We start from the raw sequence: 19,148 nt of genomic DNA on the forward strand, positions 1-19,148 counted from the left end.
CAAAAATTCTTGAACAACAAGATTCAGTTAGCTTCCAGGTCGGTGAACATATCTGAACATATCAATGTGCTGGAGGGCAGCACACCCAGAAAGGGCATAGAAGCTCTGTACCCCACCCCCCATACCCTGCCCTACACATCTCTTCCATTTGGCTGCATCTCTTCTATTTGGCTATTCCTGAGTACTGGTTATTAATAAACCAGTAATAGCTAGTACAACTCTTACCTGAGTTCTGTGAGTTGTTCTAGCAAATTATTGAACCTGAGGAGTGGGCTGTGGGAACCCCCAATTTGTAGTTAGCTGGGCAGAAGTGTGTGGGTGGACTGGGTAGCCATTTGCAGCTGAAGCAAGGGCATCTTGTGGGACTTGGCCCTCACCTAGTTATCCTGAGCTAACTCTGGATAATTAGTGTCGGAATTGAATTGAATTGTTGAACACCTAGTTGGTGTGAAAGAATTGCAGAATTGGTGCGGAAAAATAACAGGTATTTGGTGTCAGGAAAAAAACACACATTACCTTTGATAATGCCATCTCTAACATCCTACTCCTATCACACTTCTCTTTAGGACATTCTGAGTCAACAGCTATCATACCCAGGCCTAGAAATAATCCAAGAGGCTTTCAGAGAATAAAAATATTCCCTGATGATATTCTCCCTCTACTGACCCCAAAACCTAGGTTCAAGTTCTAAAAAGTTCATTAGCCGGATCCTAGGGAAAAAAATGATCACTATATTCAGTGGGCTCAACGGACAAAGCTCATAATTATAAAGCAAGAGAAGAAGCTACTGAACAGTTCTGCAAATTCAGAAATGAATGAAAACATTCCTGCTTTTAGCTTTTTTTCCATCTGACTACAAGACAAGTTACATCATGTTAAGTTTTAATCAATGCATGTGATGCTGACAGGCTGACCTATGTAATCAAAGGGCTATTTTTGGGAGAATCAACTTTAAAATTGTAATATATAGACTTCTACTCAGTAGATTAATTAGTATCAACTCTTATAAATCTATCAACTAAAGAGGACCCTAATGTGATCTGGTTCTCACTACCAACACCATGGGAGCTTATTAAGGTCCAGTGCCACTCTTCTTTACAGCTATCTCAGCAGATCCCTTTGGGAAAAGATAGTGAATTTTACCACACACTTGCCTCTGACCAGCAGTGATTGTCACATTCTCCGCAGGCAGAGGCACTGAAGACACATTAGAAGCAGTGAAGATCTTGGTCTCAGAAAGCTAGAAAACAGAGGAATTAGTCACTACTGGTGTTAGGCAGGTTATGGTCAGAAACCTGGCATAGGTAAGGGGAAATTTAACATCAAGAAAAAGAGAAATCCCTTAAAACAGAGAACTGTCTACCCTGAGGAATCCTGAATGGATTGACCTTCAAGCCCCTTCTATGTATGTTCAATGGTTTTATCAAAAGAGAGGTAGAATCAAGAAACCCAATAAAATATAGTGGAGTCATAATATGCACATTGAACTTAAAGGAAGGTGAATATACATGCAAGAGAGAAAAATAGAGAAAACGCCTCTATATTTTCCCATTACAGTTCCCAACTCCCACCTCCATCCAAACCATACTTTATCTTCCACTACTCCTCTCAAAGAAACAAAGATCACAGCCAAGATGAAGACAGAAATATAATAAGTGAATTCTTGGCTTCTGAGCAGTTAGGACCCAAGTGCTGGTGAGTTAAGGTCTTTTCAGGGATAATTTTAACTATATGCAATTTTTGCCTTAATACTGACTTTATTACACCTAGTCTCTCCACTCTAAGACACTAAAATTAGGTAAGCAATTGTAGGGAATAACTCTTCCTACTATTCAAAAGTTGACATTGTCCCGTTTTGTTTTTATTTTTGGATTAAAATCTCTCCTCTAAAAACAGGGAATCCACTCCCCCAAATATATCATTCTCTGAAAGTTGCTTAAGCAGACAAGTCAAATCTTAGAAAGTATTCACAAGGCAGTCTAGCTCAGCTACAATAGAAAGTAATCACCCTCTGATGCTGATGCATCTGAAATTTTAAAAACTCAGGCCTGGCAACCAAAACAGTTTGACATATCATTTCCTCTTACCATAAAAGCTGTCTTGCCTGAATATATACGAGTATAGAGAAGTAGATTTTAAAATGTTAAAACAAGAGTTCATTCGTGATCACTGAAAACTATAATTCACAACAAAAGCTTGACTGTGACCAGGAATTAGCAAAATTCTTGTCCTCAGGTACCACTCCACTGAATTACAGAGCTTGCTCATGTGCCACCTTGTGTCACCCATCTACGAGGTTTCCACGTTGAGTCAAGCTGGAAGATAGCCAATTCTACATATTCATCTCAATTACAATTAGAAAGTTGGGCTTCAAATAAATAAAAGGGTTCCAGAGCCAAGTAGATTATAAACTTCAGGACTTGGTACTGTAACTCTCCTTTGTACCCACCTTCAAGCCAATTACAGGACCATACACCAAAGCCTGAATGTGAACTACATAATGGAATTGCTCCAAGTAGAGTCATGTGCCACCAGCAGCTGTTACTCAATGCACTACCTGCCTAACTCCATTTCCGGTGCCCTACCCAACCACCATCTCTTCTTGGGATAAATCCGACAATCAGATATTGGACTTACACAAGTGCACTTGCCCTTTCCATAGTCTGGTTCCACAGAGTCCTGTTCATGCCCAGTCTCCTTCATATAACATATGTGAAATGTTCTGGCTCAGAACACTATTTTGGATGTAAAAGTTTTGGGTCAGAATCTTAAGGGTGAATTTTGAGGGGTAGAAACATACCCATTTTCTATCCCTAAACACCACTTAAGGATAGAAGGCACTAATGAGGAATGACCTGGAAATACCTACATCTTCATTCCAATCTTCAGTTCCCCACTCCTCTGTTGCAGTCCTCCACGCACCTGGAAATAAAGGAAAAACAGTGAAGTAATTTTAAGTGCCAGTACAAAGCATGAGCAGAAAACACTAATGAATTAACATTTTGGCAGCCAGAAGTATAACCACAATTTAGTAATCAGAAGGGATTCTTGGGCTTCAGAGGGAGGAAAAGACTATTTTGAAAGGGATACCTCAGATCACCAGGGTTTTAAAAAGATTATGATTTCACAGCTACTTTCCATTTTTGTTACACAGCTGTAACAGCAAAGAGAGCAAGAAAGATAGAAAACGCGAGAGACAGCAAGACCCCAGCGATCCCAACGGATGCAATGCTCCAGGCAATCTCTTTAAGGCCCTTCAGCCCTCTAACTCAGTGGTCAATTCAGTAAAATGGCAGCAGCCAATTCAAACCAGAACACACAAACTATACCTACCGATCTGCTAAAAGATAATACTGCAGGCAGTCTGAAGAGAGATGACAACAATGATAGAGGAACACAAACAGTCGCCACATGATAGTGAAAGAGCAGTGACGAAAAGGCTTGAAATCCAAACTGAGGGTACCGACAACTATCTACTATTGGAACTGAATTTAAAAATGCATACTCAGCAGAAGTCAAGTTTATGGATCTTATTGGTTTAACTATAAGGAACTCCCCCATGGATCTGTTCTTTTTGGAACACACTGGACAAGACTGAAAAATCAAATATGTATGATAGTTATTGCCCTAATCCTAATCACACAGAACATGAAATCTGACCTGCTGAGGTCATGGCGCAGACAATGGAGGTGTACACTATCCTCATGTTGGTAATAACGAAGTTAGGACACAGTTTCCACAGGACAGGTCCATGAGCAATCAAACCACCTTCCACATTGCCCTTGTTTTGCTTCATGTATACATATATCCTCAGAAAGGGAAGCTGCCCTTTCTTAAGGAATACGGTTGAGAGTTTCTATGAGACCCAGGATTCGTCCCTTCAACCAAAGGACCACAGTAAAAAATAAGAACCTATCTGCAGAAAAGGCCAGAACACTCATTTTCTTCTCTAGAACAGCAGCATATACTGAATAACTTAAAGCCTTCTTTTCAAATGGAGAAAGCTTACAAGAATGAAAGAATCCAAGTCTGGCATTCAGATATTTCATTGTCACTGAAGAGAAATATTCTAACACCTACAAAACCCATCTGAAATTCATCTAAACATTTGATAATGAAAAATTCTATTTCCTAGAGAAAAATATGTTCGCTGTAATGCCTTTCCCAGGACAATGTTAAAACTGCACCAGGGAAATCCCAAACCACTTAATAACGACAATTTTCTCCAAATCAAACTAAAGTCCAATCTCAGTTTAGACAAGTTACAAACCACATTCTTCTCTCCCTCTCCAGTGATACCACTCTTCCTCCCCTCTGACTTCCATCCCACCCTGGCTAAATGGAACCCAAGATCTGGGTTAACACACACAGCATCCTGGGGTTGGAAGTGACCTGAAAAGTTATCTACTATTGAGAGGCTATCCCTCAACGCAAGAATTTTTTTTTCTGCACTCTGGTGCTGCACCTGTGATGGAAAGGAAGAATGTAGATACCTACTTGAAACTTTCCTACATAACATGTGTGGTCACAGCTGAGGAAAAGGACTATACTGAGGAAGTATTAAGGAACAGAAAGAATGCAAATGCTCTGAACAACAAATTAGGGCTTCTATTCCATCAGCAGAAAGTACAGCCGATGTAAATGCTAAATATTCATTAAACGAACAATTTTTTTAAGAAGGAAAAACGGGCACAGAATATGAGAGGAAAAGTCAGAAACAGAAAAAGCAGGAAGACAGGAAAATGACATATCCACAGATATTTCGGTTCATAAAAATCTATAAAAATATCCGGGGCAGTTAGGCGCCTGGATGAATCATACCAGGAGCAGTCTCAAATTTTCAGGGATAATTTGACCCCTCAACCCCAAAGAAATCAAGTCCTGAAACAAAAAAGAAAAGAAAAGAAAAAACAACCAGTGAAATTTTGCTTGTGAATGAGAATGTTTGCCCCCAATACACAAGTCCCGCTGTACCTGTGGATATTTTAAGGGTAGGTTTGAATTTCTTTTAAAATTAAAAAGGGAATTTGAAGTTTGCTATCATGAAAACACAAAGAGAGATCCTATGCATGACGGTAAGTTCATATCGTAAAATTAACTATGATGGGAATGCATGAAGCTATACCTAACACTTTCACACTAACAAGATGACAGCAGCATCACACAATTTTTCATTCAGCCAACAAATCACAGATTTTTGATTCTAGCCTCCCAAATCTGCCATTCTCTACTCAGTAGAAATAAACACACAACCTCATCCATCATTCCCTGTTTTTCCAACCAGATCCTTGTTGAAAACAGCTAAGGCTTGCAATCTAGGACTGGGACTCTAGGCCAGATTTTCTATCCATAACTGAAAACAAATCCCTCAACTTCTATCATCTTTTCTGTCGATGCTAAAAAGCCAAATATCCAAGAATAAACTAGAGCTCAAAAATAGTAACTTTTGTTATTCAGACTGCTACAACTGCCTCTACAAAGCCATCAAGAGATGAATGAAGAGCAGTTCTAATGCCTTCAAAGTATAGTAAGTTAAAACAGAAAAGAACATTTCATTGCCAAATGGTCAAGGAAATTCAAAAAGATCTCTCTCTTGCCAATAACTAAACTTTAGCCTTCTGTGTTCAAAATGAATTTATAAAATAGCCTGCTGAACAAAAAGCAAGTAACATTTAGGACCTAAGGTATAACATCTTGTGGGCACTATATGAGAAGCTGTTTGTGCCAAAGACAGAGAGATAAAGATCATTGATCTCTGAAAAGGGACAAAGCAAATTTAAATGGATAAAGGAGTCAAAGAGCCTATTTCATGCTCTACTATTAATTCATCCCTCCTTTGTAAGAGGAAACAAGTCTCAGGCTCTCCATGCACTGGGCTCAGCCAGAAAGAGCAGCTGATCTCAAGAAGAAAGTACTCTGGAGCCCAGAGATTGCTCTTATTTAAAGTGGTAAAACTATCTTTTACTCCCAAACACGTCTTGGTGTATCCCACAAGCCTAACATATCCTTAAAACATATACACCATACCTAGATACAGGCACCAAAGTCAGCTAACAAAAAATGCAACCTTATGCAAACCCTATAATACTCTACTACACCCAGAAGACTGTTCAACAAAGAGAGCTAGAAAATCTTCTTGCCCCGATAGAGATTTCCCAAAAATGAAGAGAAAAAAGATACTCTTATCTCGGTACCAGAAAACAAAGTAACAGTGGGCTTTGATCCTGAGCCCTGTTCATCTCTGCAAGTAGTGGCTTGATTGATTAATTAATTCTGGATATTTTTTAAAAAGGCAAAGCTAGTTACCTGAACGGCAACACCAAGAAATACAGTTGGAGCCACATGGCATAATGGAAACAGCATGGGCTTTTAGAGTCTAACAACTCTGAGTTCAAATACTAGCAAATTTCATAAATGTTGTTTTAATCTAAGTTTTGTCATCTGGAAAGTGATGATAAATAGTATCTATTTCATAAAACAGTGATGAATATCAGGCAAAATAGCATGTATAATTTGCCCATAGGCAAATTATAGGCAAGTAAAGATAACATACAGTACTTCAATTGCCATCCTTTTCTCCCCCATCTCTGCACCCAAAAACAATTCCTCTACTTTTTTCTGTAACTATAACCTCAAAAAATTATTTCCTTAGCTTCCCAGAAACAAGAAACAAATAATAAATGGTCACTCACTCGTCCCATCATCTGGTTCAAAGTGGCCAGTGTTGTTCCATGTACTGCCGCTATTATTGCCATAATTATCATCAGTATTGGCTGGCTCTGCATAATCAGCTGGGTTGAAGGTTCTGATGCGGGGAAAAAAAAGCTTAGAAGAGTCTCTGACCTCTAAGTAGCACCAGCAAAAATTAACTTGAAGAGGAGGGCAGTCAGAATCTTGACTGTCTCTTTCCTAGTACAGATCAATCATGGCCCCATTCTATAATCCTATATGTTGTCTACTTTTCCTCACTTATCAGCCTACCTAAAACTTCATGGCATAATTGCAATTTATACACTATCCATTTTGGGTTAGAATACCAATAATCACAATAAAATCCACATGAAGATTTTGGAAAAATTACAAGTATATGCATTCAAATGAAGCTATGAGATAGAGATAACAATCCAGTGGTAAACGCTTACCCCTAAAAAATAAACTCTAAGTCTACACACCTTTCTGACTAAATAGTCTAGAAATCTTTCCGATCACATTTTGGTTAAGGTTGCCTCTATTATCCTCAGGATATTAGCCACTCTAACATATTATGGTGACTCTTAGGGGAAAAAAATAGAAGACTCTGACATTGGATCAATGAAACTTACCCCATTCCTTGAGCAGTAAACCTTCCTCCCCGCCTACCAGAGCCACCTAACGAAAGAGAAAAAGAGAGGGAGAGAGACATATTTTAGAAGTTGATATAAAACTACCTTGCCAACTGACGTAGCTCTGGAAAGACTAAGTGGTTGATTATCAGATGCTCTTTCACTCCGTAGCACATCAGTTAATATTTAACACAGTAGGACAATCATTACTATTGACAGATTGTTCTTTGTTGATCAAACTGCTGGGTCCTCAAGCAAATGCAGTAATATCAACAACAAAGACTAGAGGAATTGACATCTACCTTCTTTCCCACTGTCCACTCAGCAATCTCTAGAATTTGCATGACATCTCAAAAATTAACGTAACCAGACTCCCTATGAATTTATTTGTTTTTAAATAAAGTAAACTCCTACAGAACTAATAAGAGTACTTTGCCCCCAATATTCATACCCCAGACAAACTGATCACCTCTGCCTCGGCCCCGACCTCTTCTGCCTCTTTCCGTGCCTCTTCCAGAAGGCCCTCCACTCTTGGTGCCATCTAATCCGTTCTCCTGACCCCGAACTAAAATTAGGAAGAAAAAACAAACACACACACACACAGAGATGGCCACAGCAGAGTCAATAGGATACATAAAAATATAAAAACAGCATGTATATATGGTAGTGAGGAGACAAAACAAAGAAGAGAAAATGAGCTGGAAGGATGGGACATGACGGTTACTAGGGGAATGGTGATGAACCACAACAGAGAGCTGTAAGTCAAACAACTTTACAAATGACTACAGGGTAATTTCATGCCAAACGTGTAGCTAGAAAAGGCTACACGTGAGACACTAAGGTCTCAGAAGAGATGATGGCAAAAAAAAATCAAAAGGATGATACAATGGTTACTAGGTCCAGTCTAGCAGGGCCCTGACATCCCTGAAGTCTGGACATTACTGACCCACAGCTGGTTTTGTTAAAGCCCCATGCATACACTCTCGTCCACGGCTGGCACCTCTCCCCCGTCTTGGTGGCCCGCCACGTCGCCGACTATAGTCTCTGTCCCGGTCTCGATTTTCTTTGCCATCCTCGTTGGATTCGGTTTGGCCACCATCCTTCTGTCCTGAGACTCCCTTCTTCTTCCCGACCATCTCCCAGGAATGCTAAAGAAGGGCAGAGCGTTCATGTCTAATTAATATGGACTGCTATCAGGAAACCTGAGATAAAAGCTGGGACAACTGTTAACCATTCTCCTCTCAGCATCCATGGCTAAGATACTTCTACTAGTTTACTTCTGTTTAAGTGGAGGTTACACACAGAACCTCAAAACAAATTCTATACCTATCACTGCAAAACTGAAGTCCTTTTTGTAGGGGAGGTGCTTCTAGCTAACGGATTGCAGGGATCACTTCCAAAAGGATCACCAAGATTTCTATTCAGCTCAGTCACTTGGCATATTAGTCAAAGGACCTAGTTACTGGTCCCTATCTTTCAAGTGTTTCCTGGACTGAAAAAAACTAATTCCCTTTGGATTCAGTGACTCTCAACTTTTTATAGTCTTATTCATGTCAAATAAAACAAGAAAGAGAACTGCAAGTTTCTAAAAGTTAACTTTGAATTCAGAATGAATGAGCAGCACTTGACTCTTAGGCACATTCTCTAATCAAGCAACCCAGAATTTAGCAGGAAAACAACTATACCCACTCCCCCTAAATCCCCTCCACACACACCAATTTCCTTCATTTAATAGACGACCAAATAGCAATCAGGAAAGCAAAGCTCAGGCCCTGAGACACGCTGACTATAGGAAGCTTTCCATTCCAGGTTTTATCCATTGTGTTCTCCCTATACTTCCTAAACTGACAGAATCAAATTCAACTTTTCCCAAAGCAGAATAGTCTATGATTCATTCCAGATTGTAGTAGGGAAAATTTATGGTAAGGAAAATAAGCTAAACAGTCTTGCAAAAACACTCATTCCCCAGGAAAGTGAGTTTTATAAATTTAAAGTTTTAAGTATACACATACCTTGATTTACACACATTTTTGCAGAAAATATGTACAAATTAAAGTTCCAGGACAAACACCAAGGCTATCAGATTTTTACTATCCTAGTCACCATCTAAAACAACCAACGACCCTGGTGCTCAGCAACAGCTATCTAATAGCTTTCAAGAATATGGACCAGGTATAACATGATATTACTATTAATTTTCTCAGGGTTGATAATAATATTGTGGTCACATAAAAGAGTACCCTTCTTTAAAAGAAACATACTAAAGAATTTAGGTAATGAAGTATTATGATGTCTACCACTTACTTCCAAATAATTGCAAGTGCCCATCACTGGATGAATGGATATATAAAATGTGGTACATACATATAATGGAATATTATTCAGCCTTAAAAAGGAGTGAAATTCTGACACACGCCACAATATGGATACATCTTGAAAACATGCTAAGTGAAGTAAGACACAAAAGGACAAATATTGTATGATTCCACTTATATGAGGTACCTAGAATGGGCAAATTCATAGAAACAGAAAATAGAAGTTACCAGGAGCTAGGAGGAGGGGGAAATGAGGAGTTATTTAATGGATATAGAATTTCTGTTTGGGAAATGAAAAAGTTCTGGAAATGGATAGTAGTAATGGTTGCACAACACTGTCGATGTACTTAATGTGACTGAATTGTACACTTAAAAAGGGTAAAAATGGTAAATTTTGTTAAGTATATTTTACCACAACTCAAAAATTTTTTTAAGTTCAAAATAAGTAAATTAAAAATTATAGTAAAAGCATATCTACATATTCTGAGGAGGCTACAATAAATAGTTCACTAAATTAATAATTTTAAAAAATGATTAAGTATCAACCTACGACTTGGCAGCTCCTTGTTGCCTACTCTTTCAACCCAAGCTGATTCCCCATTACAGCTGGTGGGTCATTTTATACTCACAGTAGCTTCAATTCATAAGTTATAGTAACCCTATAGCTAAATCTGCATCAGAAACCCTGGAAACTAGACTCAAAACAGTTAGCTTTTAGAGTTTTGATAGTCTGTCTCAAAACCTGGCAAGTTTCGGAAACCTGTTACCTTCGCCCTCCTCTATGGTATACATCAGCTGCTGGCACCAGATGGGTTCTATAAGGAAAAAGAATTACTATGATTTTCCCAAAGCCACTGCTAGTTTCCTGATATCTCATCCACCCAAATACATCCAACATCCCTGGCAGCTGACTTTGCTTCCCACTGGTTTCACTAGTAGCTGGTTTATTTGTGGCATAAGCCTACATTCGCCAGTTTATTTTCTTTTTTGATACAGTGGAAGGTCAGACTTGTAGCACTAGGCAGAAGATGCTGGAAGGTGAAACAAAATGTGACTAGTGCAAAAAAATTCAGACTTTTAAAAAGCATGAGTAGTCCCATCTCTCCCTCCTCCAAAAAATCTTGTGACAATTATTCTAGAGTAAACTCAAAATGAACCAAAGGCACTGTTATCTGATTGTCCAGGCAATAATTTTCAAATAAGGTCAATAATGTAAAACCTAATGCAGGACCACTTTTGAAGAGAAAAAGCCACAAATTTAAATTCAATAATTTAAAGAACTTTTCCATTATTATTTCCCATTGTCTCAAGGAAACTAACAAACCTCCAACATTTAGCTAAAGTGACACTGTAACATCAGTAAGTTGATCTAAGGATGAACTCTGGTTATCTATCCCAACCAAAGATCCCCAGTGTAAGACCAAGTAAATGAAAATGACTTCAAAATGATACACTGCTCATCAAAAAAAATAATTAAATTCTCTACTAAGCACTGCAGGAACATCCCAAAAGTTAGTAAGGTAGAATCCCTGTTCTTAAGGAACTTATAGTTTGGTACAATGATAAGACAAGAACAAAAAACAGAGGATTCTCATTAAGTGAAAAGGAGAGGAAGAGGTGAAAGCAACTCTAAATTCTAGGGCAAGAGGTCCTCCAAGATATCCCCTATTACTTCCAAGGATGGTCAACAGGCTATAAAGTTTGTTTCTCTGCTACCTCAACAGAAATATGTTCATGTGATGAAAAGGTATTGTGAAATGTAACGCTGATATTGATGGGAATGTCCTGAAATCAGAATCCAGTAGTTTGTGACTTTGTTCAATAGCAATAAAACAGGTGAGCAGAAACCTTCCATGATTAGTAACTAAGGCTATTAAAAATAGCACCTCTACTTCAGACTAACCCAGTCTTGAAAACAGTCACTAACGTGGAATGAATAATTTATTCTAGGCCAATTACAAGAGACTGATTTTTATTTGTTTTCTTCTATTTATTGTACATAAATTTTAAGTATTTGCAACCTGCATCAAACAATCTCCAAGATAGTTCCCTGCTCTATTTGGAGAACAAGGTACTTTGCTTTAAGTTGAGCTACCCCACTTGCTATTTTTAGAATATTACTAGCCTCTCAACCAGGGACCCACTTTCTAGAACACTTTATTAGCACTCTACCGTATCTGGGTTTCCTTCCAGCAGTACATTGATGGCTCTGTTGACATCTCCGTTGCAGTCATGCAAAGCAATGACACATTCATCCTGGTTCTTGCCTGTGATATCAATCAACTGAAAAAGAAAGACCAACAACCATCATGAACAAACTTGCACTCCCCACAAAAGGAAACTAGGTGAAGAAGAGAAAAAGGAGAAGACACCAGCTGAGTCTGAAAGAACCAGGCTTCAAGAAGCAAAATATGTGAATTTTGGTATTCTAGTTCCAAAAAAAAAATATTAACAACTGTGATGAAGGACAGGGTCAAAAGTATTTATAAAGCAATCACACAATAAAGCATCTAATAGAGAGTCAAACCCAGAAGCATACAGGCTTCAGCATACCATGTATTTCCACATTTCCTAGGTGCCGCAATTGCTCCAAGTTGCTATAAAACGGCATCGACAAAGTCATTCAATAAACAAGAGGTTAAAATTAAGATAAAAGCTGGGGCTGACCCAGTGGCACAAGCAGTTAAGTGCACGTGCTCCGCTGCGGCAGCCCGGGGTTCGCCGGTTCGGATCCCGGGCGCGCACCGACACACCGCTTGTCAGGCCATGCTGTGGCGGCGTCCCATATAAAGTACAGGAAGATGGGCACAGATGTTAGCCCAGGGCCAGTCTTCCTCAGCAAAATAAGAAGAGGACTGGCATTGGATGTTAGCTCAGGGCTGGTCTAACTCACAAAAAAAAAAAAAAAAAAAGATTACGATAAAAGCTCTTTGAACAAAGTAACTGTCCAGAGAGTATGATAAATGAGACAACAAAAGCACATATTTATTGGCTTAACCTATCATATTTCAGATCACAATTCTTCTAATACCTATAGTAGAAAGTATCCTGGTAGACACCTACACTATTTAACTATGCTTTAATCCTGATGTCTTTTCCCATAGCTTACAGCAAATTAGCAATACACTCACTTGTTTCACCTTTTCCTCAAAATCAGCATCATTATGGTCCGAAATCATCTGTGCAAGTCGAATTTGTTCCGCAGTGGCCTAGAAATTGAGACAAGTTCAAGAAAGCATGATCAAGAGACAACAGTTTATAGAAATAAGAGGGACCTACGTAGTCAATATCCACCCCACCTCCCGCCCCAATTTCCTTCTCCTTATTACAAATGACCAAGTAATAAAACACGAACACCACTTAAGATGTTTAAACCAGCAAAATGACAAAAAAAACCAGAAAGAAGCTGCACTATTTCACTCTGTAATCACCAAAAAAGCACGGAGCTTTTTCACCAACGTTCATACTTAAAGAGGCTTTCATCTCGGGATCACAGCACCATTCTGAAATATTTGGGCCTTAATTCATATTAATGTATTTGCAAAGTCACGTGTAAACCCTGTTCCAGTTTCTGCAACGACCAAAGCCACATTCTTATTCCTAGGGCTGAGAATACCATAAGGTTTAGTCTAAGGATAGACTCAGCATATCTTCTGAGTATCCAATGTATGTATATAAGATACCACGAGGGCCGGCCCCGTGGCTTAGCGGTTAAGTGCTCGCGCTCCGCTGCTGGCGGCCCGGGTTCGGATCCCGGGCGAGCACCGACGCACCGCTTCTCCGGCCATGCTGAGGCCGCGTCCCACATACAGCAACTAGAATGGATGTGCAACTACGACATACAACTATCTACTGGGGCTTTGGGGGAAAAATAAATAAATAAAATCTAAAAAAAAAAAAGATACCACGAATTTTACTGTCCCAATTGAAATTAAGTACTAAAATTCTGCTAGAAATTCACTTGGAAAGAGAAGTGAAAGAAAAAGGAGTAAGACGAAAGTTCTAGCCTTACACATTCAATTTATCTGACCCTAACAAAAACTAAGTTAATTCATTCACATCAGGTACAACCAACACCTAACTGGTTACAGAAAACAGATCATATCTAAATCAAACTTAAAAAAAAAAAAAACACAAAAAACTTCCCTCCCCCATAAACCTCAGTACCTAGGAGACTAATCTACTCCTTAAAACTGAGCAATACTCTAGGGTGTCTCATTTGTTAATTTTGAAGGAACACAGTAAAGATGCTAACTCTTCATGGGAAAGGAAAAATCAGATTAGGTCTCAGTGAGACCAGAGGGGAAGATAAAAGACAAGGTAGGGAAAAGAAAAGCAAAGGAAAGGGGAAAGGTGGCAAGATAAAGGTTGGCTATAGATATATCAAAGGGGAAGGTCTAGGAAATAAAAAATGTATTGCTAAAACAACCCAGATGAAAGAAAGGAAATGCTATCTTACACATACAAAGCACAAAACTCATTCTTTCCAAGCCTCATAGTGCAGTAGTAAACAACAAAAAGTAAGCACGTTGCATTACAACACATCATTAGGTTATCAGGGCCCCCAAGTAAAAAGAGGCAAGGATTAGAAAATAGAAATAAAGAACCCAAATCAACAATCCAAAGCAGAGAATGATGCTGCATTGGATGGAAACCAGTATCAACCACCAGGGCTACTCATGGATCCATATCCCTTGGGTTCTTTACCTGTGGCCGCTGCTTGTGCTGTGTCTGGTTTTGGTTTTGAGGTTGTTCCCAGTTTCCCCGGGCTCGGTTAGTGCCCACCGACGTCATCATTTACAGTATATACAAATAACAGTATTTACAAGGTAGAACACTGAAAGATTAAAAAAGAAGAGTTTAGATGTTAAATGTGGGCAAAAGATGTTTTCAACCTCTCTTTCATCAGCACCTTCACCACTTTCATTTCTTCACAGGAACAAACCAATAAGACTCGCCTGTTCTTGAGACATATTTAATAATTTTTAAGAATTTTTTGTGTGTGAGAGGAAGACTGGCCCTGAGCTAACATCTGTCACCAATCTTCCCCAACTTTGTATGTGGGTCGTCGCCACAGCATGGCTTCATGAGCAGTGTGTAGGTACGTGCCCGAGATCTGAACCCACGAACCCCGGATGCCATCGTGGAGCACGCAAACCAAACCACTATATCACGGGGCTGGCTCCTTGAGACATATTTAGTTTGATAAATTCCTTAAGCAACTATGGCTGTAAATCCATTTTTGTATAAGAAATGTATAAACCATGGTTAAGTGATGATTTTATTTTTTTAAAAAGTTATGGGCACTGTTTGGTTACCAGTACCTTCTAAGCAGGCTTTATGAAGTTCTGCTCTCTTGATAGAGAGAGAGCAAAACAACGTTAATAATCAAAAAGCTTCTACATAGGTGAAAATATGTGAAGTCCTTTTGACAGAAGGACAGATAATCAACAAAGCCTGGAAACAAAAGCCTTCCAGGAAGGGGATTAGTCTATACCCCAAACAAATAATAACAATCTAAATTACTGTTTTCAACCCACCTATGAAAACAGCCTTACCTGCCTTACAACTGTTTTACATAAATTGCATGTGACCTCCATCATTTAGGAAAGGACAAGCTCAAGTCTAGCCTCTTTCTCCCTCAAGTTTCTATCTCTCAGCATGCTGTGGGGGCTTCCACAGCCTTCAACAAGGCATGGATTAGCCCCAGTGACTTTACCCAGAATGTCAGTTCCCTGGATAACAATTCCAACACACTGCTTTTGCAGCTGCTTCTGTTGGTCTCCTAGTCCACAGTTCCTAGAAACTAGGATTGTAATTACCCTCCGCTACTCACCTTAATACACAGAGAATCTCAAACTTGTCCCAAACCAAAAGCATCTAGCACAAAGTTTTATTTGGAAGAAAGGGCTTCTGGGAAATCATTTTAAACTGAGACATTACTGCTGGCAAGATGACTTTGTTGAGTCTTTCAAGAGACACAGAACACACAGGGCCTTCCCAAAACCAGAACAGTTTTTGTTGTAACATTTCTAACAAGCAAGGATTCTACTGAATTTAAATTCCCTTCATTCATATTTCGTTTTATAATGCAATCTCAGCTGCTGCATTTAGTAAACAAACACTCATCATATGATGGAGTGCTCAAAATAAAAGATTACTTTGCATTGTTTTATTCCCTTCCGAAGAGGACAAGTTTATACTTTTCTGCTCTATATTTAATTTTTTTTCATTAATAAAACTTTATACAGGGTAATTCTAGATTGCCCAGAAGACATTGCTGGATTTGAGGGAGAGGGGTGGTGGGCTTCTAAAGAAATATGCAAGGATTAACTATTAAGGAAGTGAATTTCACCTGTTTCTTGGGTCACAAGGAAAGCTGACTTCTCTGGATAAATTCTTCACTAAGTTGGGTCAATAGGTTGCATAGGTCTTTGTTTTTTTGATGCAGTCATTAAGACTTAAGAGTTCTACATTCTCTATCACCAAGATATTTTTCAGGAAACTTCAGGGCTAGTTTTTAACCATGACCACTTCCCCCTACACACATGTGCACACAAAGGCCTGTAAATATTTCTAGCAAGTACAGGATTATTTGCTACACAGTAGTCCATTTTCCCAGGCTAGCATTACAGTTAAGTTTCAACACTTAATTTACAAAAAAATAAGTGCTGTTTAACTAAGTATCCCTGAATTCAAATCAGAGAAAAAAAATTAAAACTAGCAGAAAACTATTATGCTTAAAAATTGGCTCTAAGATGAAGTTTCTAATATGGGAGTAGCAACTCCTGTAACTTACAAATATTGACTGCTTTCTACTCCACGTGTGATTTCAATTGGTGAGCATGAGTTATACTGCAGATATAAATTGCAGGATTAGCTATATGGATGACTGCATATACTCTACCAGTCAATGTAAATATATTAAAAAGTCATCTTGAAAGCCTCATAGTTACTAAGGAAAAAAAAAAATCCTCCTGATCACACTTCCTATTAACTTCCATATCTCTCTTACAAGTGCTTTGAAATGTGTGACTAAGAAAATTTTACCACCTAGGTAGTAACAACACTCAGCGGGTCAAAAGTAAGTGATCTGGGATGGATCATTGGAGGGCACAGAATTAGTAGCCTTTTAGTAGCAAGCAGAGACACATACCCAGAGTTATCACTGTGGAGGCAAGGAATCTAAATAAAAATATTTAAGAGAAATAGATGAGAAGTATTGGAGACCAAGGGAATAGTGCAGGAACAAATACAGGTTTCAACACAGGAGGGCCCTTGACCATTTTTCGAAAACCAGCTACTTAACAAAATAGCCAGAGATATTTTATGGAAAAAAAAATAAATAACAAGTATTTATTGAGTATCTACTGTGTGTCCAGTACTTTAGGAAACACAAAAGCAGTATGACTTGGTTGCTGCCCTCAGGGAGCTTACAATCTAATTTGAGAAACAATTCAGAAACTCTGAAGCTGGACTGGGATGGGCAAGGCTTGCTACCTCTAACAGAGCAACTAATTCCCTTAGATGTTTTGTGGAAATGACCCCTGCATCCCCTTCTCCATCAACTTGAATCTAATTTTAAAAAAAAGAGTACTTCCCAGTTAGGGCACATTTAGCAAGGAGGGACTTTAAAAATCAAAAACAAAACGGTAGATTTTAAGGCCCTTCATCATTAGTTTACATGCCAGCAATACTTCCCGTTCACAACGGAAATAATCACCGGGATAGTCTAATCTCTAAGGACAATGGTGTAGGATCTCAAAGCAGTTTTATCAACCCATACACAGCCAGAACGTTTTAGTTCTCCAGTAATGCTGGTTGTCACTGACCCTCATCACTTCCCAGCAAGTCACATCACACATCCCCGAAGCAGGATATGGGCGGTGGAGGGGGAGGAGACAAAAAAAGGATTTCTCCATCTAATAATCAGGGACAGTCAAAGGCAAAAACGGTAACGACAACAACAACAAGGGCCTGTTACTGTGGTGTTTTTCTTTCCGTAACATCCTACACCAGAAGTGGCCACATCTCAAGAACGGTGAAAAAGGAGCAGTCTCCTATTTGTGACATCAGTTTGCAAAGCAATTTAGGGACTGTCCACAAGGTGAAAGGTCTGAAGAAATTTGGAATTCCTGTCCCATTATGAGACGAGTGAACAAATACCCCAATACTCTAGTGACGTCCCTTAAGCGTAATACACCCCATGGGGGCCTCCAATGTCCAGCTTCCCAAATAACATCATAATTGTCTGGGGTACCCAGAACTACAGTATGGACAACAAGAAGCTAAAGACACCAGCAAAAAATATAATACAAGAGCTAGGGCGGTGAGAAAGAAGGAAGGATAACAAGAGGAGCTGACAAAGAGGCTGGAACGGAGAGGGGACGCAAGCCCACGCGTGGAGGATGGGAAGCTCACCCCGCTCAGCGCCACATCGGGAGCTCACCGGGCCAATGGCCTCTTTACCTCCCACCCGAAACAAATTAATCCTCCGCACTCCAAACTGAGGGCCACATGGGGGAGTCTGGGGCAGCTCACCCCATCGCCCTCCCCCCCCCCCCCCCGCCACCCCCAAACCAGGCCGGATCCGGATCAGAGGAGGCCCGCAGAGGGCTGGAAAGGGAGGAGGCCCCCTCGTTTTCTCCACAGGCACGAGCCACGGTAGAGAGAGAGTCCTACCTCAGGCGGGGCCCAGGCCTCGCTGCTCGCGCTCTTTCTCGCTCTCCCCCCACTGAGGCTCTAGCCGCATGGCCCCCCCCCCCGGCTGCCCCAAGCCCCGCCCCGGCCACGCTCCCAAATCGAGGCCCCGGCTCTGGCGCGGCCCACTAGGCCGCGAACCCAGCCATAAACAAAACCTCCGGCAGCCGACTTGGGGGTGCGGGGGGGCGCCAGGGCTCGCAAGACTAGGAAGGGGGGTGTACAGTAGGGGAACACACGGTGCGGGGGGGGCCTATCGCGGGAGGGGGATACGGCGGGGACAGGGGAGAAAGGAGGGAGGGTAAAAGGGGGATCGCGGATTTAAAGGGGCCGCGGACAATACCCGGCCCCGCCGCGCTGCCGCTGCCGCCGCCGCCGCCGCCAACGCCGCTGCACTCCCAACTTTACCTCAGTCTCCTCCACACTGACACCCCGGGCCGCGCCGCCCCTGTCACGTGATATAAGGTTCCCTCCTCCCCACCCCCTCCCTCCTTTTCCCTCTCGCGCTCGCTCTCGCGCCTTCCCCCTCCCACTTGCCTTCCTGCGTCCCCCCAGCACGTGATGCGAAAAGGGACGCGCACGCAAGCGTGCGCGTGCCGCCTCGCCACGAGACACCTCACTCCGGCTCCGCGCGTCCGCCCCGCCTCCTCCACAGCGGCCCCGCCTCTACCACGTGACCCACGGAGGATCTCCGCTTCCTCTTACAGGCGTAGTTCCGCGTCTCCGCACTCGTTGCTCCGGGTGCTATTGCCTGCCTGAGTCACGTGCTGGGGGGAAGCGGGAAGGCGTCGTTCTTCTTAGCTAGGCACCC

The 19,148-nt window shown here is 40.8% G+C and overlaps 1 protein-coding gene across 26 annotated transcripts in view; it reads right to left on the reverse strand.

Annotated features, from left to right (window-relative positions):
- Positions 1–19,136, reverse strand: part of UBAP2L (ubiquitin associated protein 2 like) — a 43,006-nt gene extending 23,870 nt beyond the window's left edge. For 9 of the 26 annotated variants that reach the window (XM_087442626.1, XM_087442657.1, XM_087442583.1 and 6 more), the window contains exons 1-10: positions 18,681–18,756; positions 14,345–14,474; positions 12,769–12,846; positions 11,810–11,920; positions 8,269–8,470; positions 7,774–7,887; positions 7,323–7,368; positions 6,693–6,805; positions 2,870–2,922; positions 1,155–1,240 (exon numbers count right to left, since the gene is read on the reverse strand). In XM_087442626.1, coding sequence (XP_087298752.1) covers positions 1,155–1,240; positions 2,870–2,922; positions 6,693–6,805; positions 7,323–7,368; positions 7,774–7,887; positions 8,269–8,470; positions 11,810–11,920; positions 12,769–12,846; positions 14,345–14,434 — 893 coding nt within the window. In that variant the 5' untranslated portion in view covers positions 14,435–14,474; positions 18,681–18,756. Of the gene's footprint in view, positions 1–1,154; positions 1,241–2,869; positions 2,923–6,692; positions 6,806–7,322; positions 7,369–7,773; positions 7,888–8,268; positions 8,471–11,809; positions 11,921–12,768; positions 12,847–14,344; positions 14,475–18,680; positions 18,767–19,042 lie in introns of those variants that run through there. The other 17 variants (XM_087442664.1, XM_087442652.1, XM_087442687.1 and 14 more) reach the window with 5 other exon arrangements.
- Between the last annotated feature and the right edge of the window lie 12 nt (positions 19,137–19,148).

The sequence above is a fragment of the Ceratotherium simum genome, chromosome 2, assembly GCF_057802395.1.
Source record: "Ceratotherium simum simum isolate JZ-2026a chromosome 2, ASM5780239v1, whole genome shotgun sequence".
NCBI lineage: Eukaryota > Metazoa > Chordata > Mammalia > Perissodactyla > Rhinocerotidae > Ceratotherium > Ceratotherium simum.